Consider the following 9,188-nt stretch of genomic DNA (forward strand, 5'->3'; position numbering starts at 1 on the left):
TTTTTTTTTTTTTTTTTTTTTTTTTTTTTTTTTTTTTTTTTTTTTTTTTTTTTTTTTTTTTTTTTTTTTTTTTTTTTTTTTTTTTTTTTTTTTTTTTTTTTTTTTTTTTTTTTTTTTTTTTTTTTTTTTTTTTTTTTGGTTCCGTTTGCCTTATATTAAGCACTGGAGTTGGTGGAACACTTGCGTGCAATGGGCGAAACAAATGCTCTTCTACAAAGGAATCCTGTAAGTCTATAAGAAAAGGAGTATCATATTGACTTTATGTTTTCACTTTTTGATATCATCTTGTATTCATCAACTAAGAATCATCAAGCCTACATGAGCATAACTTAGCGGTAATTGGCATACTCGTTCCGTTGAAGTTTATGTTTTTGATCTTTATATCATTGATGTTTAAATAATGGAGCTCAGATCCTGAAGAGAGAAACAGCCCTTGCAACAGCAGCTATTTACGATTCCATGTTTGCTGCAGAAGATGGAACCATTCCTGCAACTTTCCAGGTTAGCTTAGTAGAGTGCACCTTTTTAAATAGTTTGAGTTTGTGACATGTCCAATATTGAAAGAGACAATTGTCTCTTGTTGATTGACTATGTGTAACGGTCCAGGCCCACCGCGAGTAGATATTGTCCTCTTTAGGCTATCCCTTTTGGACTTCCCCTCAGAGTTTTTAAAACGTGTCTGCTAGGTAGAGGTTTCCACACCCTTATAAAGAAAGCTTCGTTCTCCTCCCCAACAGATGTGGGATCTCACAATCCACCCCCTTGAGAGTCCAGCGTTCTTGCTGGCACTCGTTCTGTGATGTCCCACATTGGTTGGGGAGGAGAACAAATCACCCTTTATAAGGGTGTGGAAACCTTCCCCTAGCAGACGCGTTTTAAAGCCTTGAGGGAAAGCCCGAAAGGGAAAGCCCAAAGAGGACAATATCTACTAGCGGTGGGCCTAGGTCGTTACAAATGGTATGAGAGCCAGACACCGGACGATGTGTTAGCCTTCTCGTTGTTCTTCAAAGGGAGGTAGACACGAAGCGGTGTGCCAGTAAGGACGCTGGACCCCAAAGGGGGCTGGATTTGGAGGCGATCCCACATCGATTGGAGAAAGGAACGAGTGCCAGCAAGGATGCTGGGCCCCGTAGGGGGGTGGATTGTGATGTCCCACATTGGTTGGGGAGGAGAACAAATCACCCTTTATAAGAACAAATCACCCTTTATAAGGGTGTGGAAACTTTCCCCTAGCAGACGCGTTTTTAAGCCTTGAGGAGAAGCCCGAAAGGGAAAGCCCAAAGAAGACAATATCTGCTAGCGGTGGGCCTGGGTCGTTACACGTTTCCTTCTCCAATCGATGTGGGACCCCACAATCCACCTCTCTTCGGGGCCAGCGTCCTTGCTGACACACTGCCTCGTGTCTACCCCTTTTGGGGCTCAGCCTCCTTGTTGGCACACCCCGGTGTTTAGTTCTGATAGTCAGCCCAAATAGCACAATATCTGCTAACGATGGGGTTGGGCCATTTCAGAAGGTTAGTTCTGTTCAACGTTAAGCCTAAACTGTTGCCCAACTGACCTGCTAGTAAAGACCCAACATTCTAAAATTGGAAGCTGATTGCTAGTCCAAAACTAATTGAACCGGATCAAAACTGACGAAGATCATATCAAATTTATCAAACTTGAGCCGACTCTTTTTTGTTTTTGTATTCTATGAACCCGAAGTGACCAGGAATAACTGGAACTCGAATCGACTCGATTAGTTCTATCGATTTTCTCCAAGTTTGACTTGCACCCTTTGGTTTTACCCACCTATCTAATGTAGGGTTGATTTGTTGAATCATGATTGAAAAATTCTTGTGCTTGCAATTACAGGTGATTTACATGACAGGATGGAAGGAACATTCTTCTCAACAGAAGGCCAAAAGAAGGGGATCTGCAACCATCTCCTTCAGCGACATCAAAAAACAATTTGGAAACTACCATTGATGTTTGTCTCTCTATTTCGGCTCTTATTTTAGTCCCTTGTTTGTTCGAGTACAATAAAACATGGAGCGGAGTCTAGAGATTTGAACCTCCGATCTAAAGAAAATTAGTTTCTAGTCTCTATGGCTGAATTATATTTATATTTATATTTATATTTATATTGATGGTCTTGAAGGACAAAAATTGGATTTGGTTGAATTTTTGGAAAATCAAAGATTCAATTCTATTCATGGGTGAAAATTTTTTTTGCTAACTAAAAACACTCGACTAACCAAAAACATGGCTCACGACCCAGTCTAATTTAAAAATAGAGAGTTGAGTTGGGTTGTGAATTCTTTTCGGTTGATTGAGCCACCAACATATTTTCACTTTTAGGTTTTGGTGGAGGGTGTTCTTAACCTTTCATATGTGAAAACAGGTGGCTTGATCACCTGTTCTTTAGGTCCTTTCGGTCTTGGGGGAATATGGAGGTCTTTGGAAAACGAAAGTGGGAAGGTTATCGTTTCATGGGTAAATTGAGGGCTTTTAAACGTTGTGTTACAAACTCGGAATTGAAAGGTTTTTGGGATGTTAAGATTGAGAAACAAGAGCGTTTTGGAGAGAATTGACTCAAGGAGAGGATTGGGTCAACATCGGGATCTACTTTCTTCTCCAAGATGGTCATGATCTCACAATTGGAGAACTTTAATCCTACGTCGGTTGAAAAAAGGAACGAAATATTAAGAGTCTAGAAACCTCTCCCTAACCGCGTTTTAAAATCTTGAGAGAGCTTTTGAAAGAAAAGCCTAAATAAGACAATAATACCCGACTCTTGAGAAAAGCCGAAATATTTGAGAAAGATGTTATTTTGAAAAACTCAGAAATAATACCCGACTCTGTCCATTTTTGACACCATCAATTGCTAACAAGGTGTATATTGACACCATCAATTGCTAACAAGGTGTATATGTTATAGAAGAACGATCGAAAAGGGCCCACGAAGCTGATGTAGTATATGTTGAAGATTCTTTTAGTTTAGTTTTTTTGTCATGTAAGTAAATAAATAGCCAACATATATATGGCTCAACACGAATTGGTGTGAACTCCTTTTTAAGGTCAAATGTTCAAATTCTTGTACCCATATTTGTTGTATTGAAAAAATATGATTTAAACATACAACCCTATTAGAACATACTTACGGGATACGAAATAAGATGTCTTAATCATTTTACCCCACCTGAGTGTGTTCCTTTTGAAGTGTTCCTTTTTAAAGTAAGAAAAGGAGATACTTAAAATTAGGTATTAATTGAAAGATGTTGTCTCATGAAGCCCTTCACTCCCTCTATACACATCAAACCAATTCCCAACCCTATGTACTTTGGCAACAACTACACAACTCCTCTGTCCCTGTGGCCTTATCAACAATTAGAAGCTGTTCTGCTCTACTTTTGGGGCAAAATTTTCGTTTTCAAAGAGCTGTAGAATCCCTGGGGTACATGTAATTTCCAATCCTTATTGTTCCTTATATACACAACACTAGCATCAATATTATATTGGTCAAGGTTTTTATGGTTCTTTGCAGACAAAGTTGCAGCAGAGCATTCAGTTTGAGAGCAGGAGAATCTTCAAACCTTTGATGTTACCGAAGTTAGTCTTTGATCTCAATAATTATCGGCTTCGGTTCCAAGCTGATCACCTAACTTATGTTGTTCTCTTTGTCGAGACGTGCCTTTCGAAAAGCCTGCTGGATTTGTCTCTCGTGATCCTTCAACAAGTCTTCAATGGTTCCCCCTGTAGCCACCAACGGTCCTGAGAATTGCATTCTGGTCTTCTTTTGAACACAACCCTACAAATCAAATGTTCATAGTCAGATTCACTAGATCCCTCATCGGTTGGGGAAGAGAACGAAACATTCTTTATAAGAGGGTGAAAACCTCTCCCTAGTAGACGCGTTTTTAAAACCTTGAAAACTCGAAGGGGAAAACTCAAAGAGGACAATATCTGCTAGCAGTGGGCTTTGACGGTTACAATGGTATCAAAGCCAGACACAGAACGATGTACCAGCAAAGAGGTTGAGCCCCAAAAGGGGGTGAACACGAGGCGGTTTGCCAGCAAAGACGCTAGGCCCTGAAGGAGAGTGGATTGGAGGGTCCCACATCATTTGTAGGAGGGAACGAATGCGAGCAAGGACGCTGGGCCCCGAAAGGGATGAACTGTGATTCTTTATAAGGGTGTGGAAATCACTCCCTAGTAGACGCGTTTTAAAAACCTTGAAGGGAAACTCGAAAGGAAAAACTCAAAGAGGACAATATCGGCTAGCAGTGGGCTTGGACTGTTACAAATGGTATCAGAGCTAGACACCGGGCAATGTACCAACAAAGAGGCTGAGTCCCAAAGGGGGGTGGACACGAGGCGGTGCGCCAGCAAGGACGCTAGGCCCCGAAGGAGAGTAGATTGGAGGGTCCCACATCGTTTGTAGAAGGGAACGAGTGCCAACGAGGACGCTGGGCCCCGAAAGAGATGAACGGTGAGATTCCACATCAATTGGAGAGGAAAACGAAAAGGGTCTGGAAACCTCTCCCTAACAGAGGCATTTTAAAAACCTTGAGGAAAATCCCGAAAGGAAAAATCCAAAGATGACAATATCTACTAGGGGTAGACTTAAGACAGTAGAGATTGCACTTCCTATGTATTAAATGATTTTGCGAACTATTTAGTTAAACTTGTTCTATCAAGTCATTGATTTTCTATTAATCATGTGTACCAAGAAGCTGGAACATGTCTAGACACTACCTCTTCCTTCTTGAGAGCAGAGGTTGATAAATCTCCCACTGGCTGATGCATCTGAGATTTTTGTGTCTTTAACTCTGCACAATTTCTTGTGGCTCCAGAAGGCTTGGCCCATGAACCTGCAATGCTTGGGTGCACCATAGATGTCGAGTGGCCGTACCTACTCTGCGCAACTCTCGGAGGTTCGCTGTCCTCTTGGGAGGTGTATTTGTTAATCTTTTTCGCGAGCGGGTGTACCTGCAATTTTTGTCAATGAGAAAGGTATGTTCTAAGGTGAGTAGTGTTTTTTTCAAAAGCATTGTTTTTACATAATACATAACATGAACAATGTAACAACCCAAGCCCACCGCCAATCGATATTGCCCACTTTGGGGCTTTTCCTTTCGGACTTTCAAGCTTCCCCTCATTGTGAGATCTCACATCGGTTGGAGAGGGAAATAAAACGTTCATTATAAGGGTGTGGAAATGTCTCCTTAGCAAACGCATTTTAACAACCTTGAGGGGAAGCCCAAAAGGGAAAGATCAAAGAGGACAATATCTTTTAGCAGTGGGCTTAGGCCATTACAAATGGTATCAAATCTAGACATTGGGCAATGTGCCAGCGAGGAGGCTAAGCCTCGAAGGAGAGTGGAATTGGGGGGTCCCACATCGATTGTTGAAAAGGAATGAGTGCCAGCAAAGACGCTGGGCCTGAAGGGGATAGATTGTGAGATTCCACATCCGTTGGAGAGGGGAAAAAGAATTCTTTATAAGGGTGTGGAAACCTCTCCCTAGCAGACGTGTTTTAAAACCTTCGAGGGGAAACCCGACAGGGAAAGCCCAAAGAGGACAATATTGGTTAGCGGAGGGCTTGGGTCATTACAAACAAATAGTTATCCACGAGTCTACCCAAGTGATAGCATTTTTTCACAATTTTCATCTCAAACTAATGAACAAATAGTTTCCAATTCTTGACATATACCTTTATGGTCACATCTCCTTGAGCACTGAATTCAGGAGTAGGAACTACCTTGGTGTCTCTTGAGCCCCTTCTTACTGATTCAGGATGCCATCCCTTCACAGCTTCTGCTTTTCTCCTGAAATTAAGAGAATTGTATGTATATAAGACGGGTTATTAAGTATAACAAAAAAGAAACAAGCTTAAAACCATACTTCCTTTCTTCTTCATTCCGCAGCTTGGCATCAAATTCTTTGCTCGGAGCATACTTTGGTAAGCTTGAGGGGTCACAAGGGAGAGGTTCTGTTCTGAAAAACTGCAAAACCGGATAGCAACATATCATATGGAAGAACACATCAACGAGAAAAAAAAAACCACTCAAAGTTTATGCTAGAAATCACAACTCTCTACAATGGTATGATATTATCCACTTCGAACATAAACTCTCCTAGCTTTGCTTTGGACTTCCCCAAAAGGTTTCATACCAATGGAGATGTATTCCTTACTAATAAACCCATGATCATTCTCTATGGGACTCCCTCCCAACAATCCTCCCCTCGAACAAAGTACACTACAGAGCCTCCCCTGAGGCCTATAGAGCCCTTGAACAGTCTCCCCTTAACCGAGGCTCAACTCCTTTTCTGGAGTCCTCAAACAAATTACACCATTTGTCCCTAAATTAGTCAACGTGAGACTCCCTCCCAACAATGCTCAACAGAAAATACCTCACTTCCAAGAGCGGAAGAAGCTGATCCTCTGTGCTCTGGTTCAATAGCAAGAAGCTTATTAATGAGAGCCAGAGCTGAAGAAGGGAAACTTTTGTAAGTATCAGAGAGGCAGCTTTTATAACGGTGTTGTGGTTTGTAGCTGGTTGCATGTGGCAACTTTGTTCTCCGCCAGAATTCCTCAGATGGTGAGCCACAGAGCTTAAAAATCTTGTGGATTTGTTCCACCTGATAAACAATTCAACAACATCCAAGTGACTTTTATGGAACAGGCTATTGTATTTTTCTCATTTTCTTAAAGTTTGTAAGAAATAGAACAGGCTAACGAGTGGATGATCGAACCTCTGTTCTTCCTGGCATAATAGGTTTTCCAGCAAATAGTTCAGCAACGATACAACCACAGCTCCAGAGATCTATGGCAGGTCCATATTGGGTAGCGCCGAGCAAAAGCTCGGGTGCCCTGTACCACAACGTCACTACCCGACTAGTCAATGGCTGCTTTCGATCAGGATGAAAAGAGGTAGCAAGTCCAAAGTCTGCAATCTTGAGCACACCATTATTGTCAATGAGAAGATTTGAAGCTTTGATATCCCGGTGTAGAATTCCCCGACTATGACAGTGTTCGAGTCCATGCAGCAATTGTTGCACGTAACATTTAATCTGCAAGCACAAAATAACACTGCTTTAGATGGCTCAGTTTGAATAAGCATTCATTTTCAAAATGGTTCTAGTTCAAGTCAAAATTTGAAATGCTCAAGAGAAGCAGCAAAGATACTTGAGCCTCCGTAAACTTATGTCCAGGAGCTGCCACAAGACCAGCAAGGTCATGCTCCATGTACTCAAAAACAAGGTACAAGTTGCTCGACATTCTGGAAGCGACTAGAGCCTCGAGCTTCATAACATTTGGATGATCCAGTTTGCGCAAAATATATATTTCCCTAGCCATAAAACGGACACTTTCGGGATCCTTATTTACAAATCTCACTTTTTTCAATGCCACGATTTTACCAGTTTCAAGGTCACGGGCTTTATATACACTGCTGTAAGTTCCCTGTCCAATCTGCATATAGGAAAGAACACAATGGGATTATCAGCACATATTGATGCAACATGAGATCGAGAGACATGAACAGCAGATGTCTAGACACCAAAAGCCTCAAAGAATCTACCTAAAGTCACCTCAGGAAATATGGTACTCAGAATTTACTAGTCTTCTAACTTGGAATTCCTACCTATACCCACCACCCCTGGGGCTGTCATGGGGTTTACTATAAGCTCTCCATGGCCCACTCCCCCTTGCTTCTTTCCAATGGGACTAATAACATTATCGTAGCGTGTCAATCTAAGCATAACTTGGCCGGTAAAGACATTATATCCTTAATCAAAAGATCATAGGCTCAAATCTCCACGTCACGTTAATGAATAAAAAAAAGCATCTAGCTAAACATACGCACAAGACATTTACCCAACGAAAGAAAGAGAATTCAAATATCAACGTGATAACCTCTCCACTAAAAATCTTGAGGGGAAGCCCAAAAGGGAAAGCCCAAAGCGGACAATATCTACTTGTGGTGGGTTTGGGCTGTTATAAATGATATCAGAGCCAGACACCAAGCAATATGTCAGCAGAAAGGTAAGCCCCGAAGGAGACGGTGTGCCAGCAATGACACTGGGCCCCGAAGGGGGTGGATTAGAGGGTCTCATATCAATTGGAGAAGGGAACGAGTGCTAGCGAGGATGCTGGGTCTTGAGGAGTGTGGATTGTGAGATCCCACCTCAGTTGGGGAAGAGAATGAAGCATTTTTTATAAAGGGTGTGGAAACCTTGAGGAAAAGCCTGAATGGGAAAGCCAAAGAGGACAATATCTACTAAAGGTGGGCTTGGGCCATTCTAATCAATGAGAATAAAAAAAAACGAGCGCTCGACCAACGTGGAGAAACTCATTTGAAGGAAAAATGCATACTGTTCAGAACATTAACTAGATTAAAACATTAGAGACATCGGATTCTAAAGAATTGAAGTAAAAGAGAACATAATAAATGGAACTAACTTTATCCAACTTTTCAAAGGAGTCAACCCGGCGAGGCACCCACCCTTTGATAGCTTCTCCAGCAACAGAAGCTAACCATGAAGGCCATCCAGCCATGACATGTTCAGCTTCAACCGCTTTAGACAAGCTAGCTAACCTGAAAATGTCAGGCCGTTTTCCACCTCCCGAAGCATTATCATCATTTACTTTTGCAGCCTTCATGGCTTTATTCACAGATTCATCACCCTCCTTTGCTCGATGAACAGACCCAACATTACCCTTTCTTTTATGAACAGAACTCCCATTTGCTTTTGATTCCTGCCTTGACAACTGAATCTCTTGCAACATATTCTCTCTTTTTGAGGGAGAAGGAGCAACCAATTGAACCGAAGATTCATCCACATGTTTTTCAGATAATTGACTGCCATCCTCTGGTTCTGAGGAATCTCTTGAGCAAAGGCAGCCCATACTCCCTCAAACGTTTATTCACCACCGTTTCCTACCATTGATAAACCTGCATTTTCCTGGGAAAACCCCAAAGTTTCCCCTCTCTGTCAACACATTTACAACAATTTGCCATCATTTCCAACAATTCGCAGATTGAACCAACATAAATCAATAACTCTCTACGAATATTTCAGGAAATTCAAATGAAAAAACATATAGGAAGAAAAAATCAAACCCTAAATGCGCAAGAAACAACAAAAAAAAAAAAAAAAAAAAAAAAAAAAAAAAAAAAAAAAAAAAAAAAAAAAAAAAAAAA

The 9,188-nt window shown here is 41.3% G+C and overlaps 2 protein-coding genes across 7 annotated transcripts in view; one reads left to right on the forward strand and one right to left on the reverse strand.

The window, feature by feature from the left end:
* Window positions 1-2,163, forward strand: part of LOC111432759 (putative methyltransferase At1g22800, mitochondrial) — an 8,537-nt gene extending 6,374 nt beyond the window's left edge. Inside the window, 3 exon segments of the mRNA XM_023069698.1 lie at window positions 161-225; window positions 412-501; window positions 1,855-2,163. Of these exon segments, the coding sequence (XP_022925466.1) occupies window positions 161-225; window positions 412-501; window positions 1,855-1,968 (269 nt within the window). The 3' untranslated portion in view covers window positions 1,969-2,163.
* Window positions 2,164-3,218: 1,055 nt separating this feature from the next.
* The window catches only part of LOC111432758 (probable serine/threonine-protein kinase At1g09600), a 7,652-nt gene continuing 1,682 nt past the window's right edge, over window positions 3,219-9,188 (reverse strand). For 3 of the 6 annotated variants that reach the window (XM_023069694.1, XM_023069696.1, XM_023069697.1), the window contains exons 2-9: window positions 8,447-8,949; window positions 7,172-7,456; window positions 6,739-7,056; window positions 6,397-6,624; window positions 5,887-5,987; window positions 5,696-5,810; window positions 4,738-4,971; window positions 3,219-3,790 (exon numbers count right to left, since the gene is read on the reverse strand). In XM_023069694.1, the coding sequence (XP_022925462.1) occupies window positions 3,641-3,790; window positions 4,738-4,971; window positions 5,696-5,810; window positions 5,887-5,987; window positions 6,397-6,624; window positions 6,739-7,056; window positions 7,172-7,456; window positions 8,447-8,893 (1,878 nt within the window). In that variant the 5' untranslated portion in view covers window positions 8,894-8,949 and the 3' untranslated portion in view covers window positions 3,219-3,640. Of the gene's footprint in view, window positions 3,791-4,737; window positions 4,972-5,695; window positions 5,811-5,886; window positions 5,988-6,396; window positions 6,625-6,738; window positions 7,057-7,171; window positions 7,457-8,446; window positions 8,977-9,188 lie in introns of all 6 variants that reach the window. The other 3 variants (XM_023069691.1, XM_023069692.1, XM_023069695.1) reach the window with 1 other exon arrangement.

The sequence above is a fragment of the Cucurbita moschata genome, unplaced genomic scaffold (assembly GCF_002738365.1).
Source record: "Cucurbita moschata cultivar Rifu unplaced genomic scaffold, Cmos_1.0 Cmo_Scf00040, whole genome shotgun sequence".
Taxonomy (NCBI): Eukaryota; Viridiplantae; Streptophyta; class Magnoliopsida; order Cucurbitales; family Cucurbitaceae; genus Cucurbita; species Cucurbita moschata.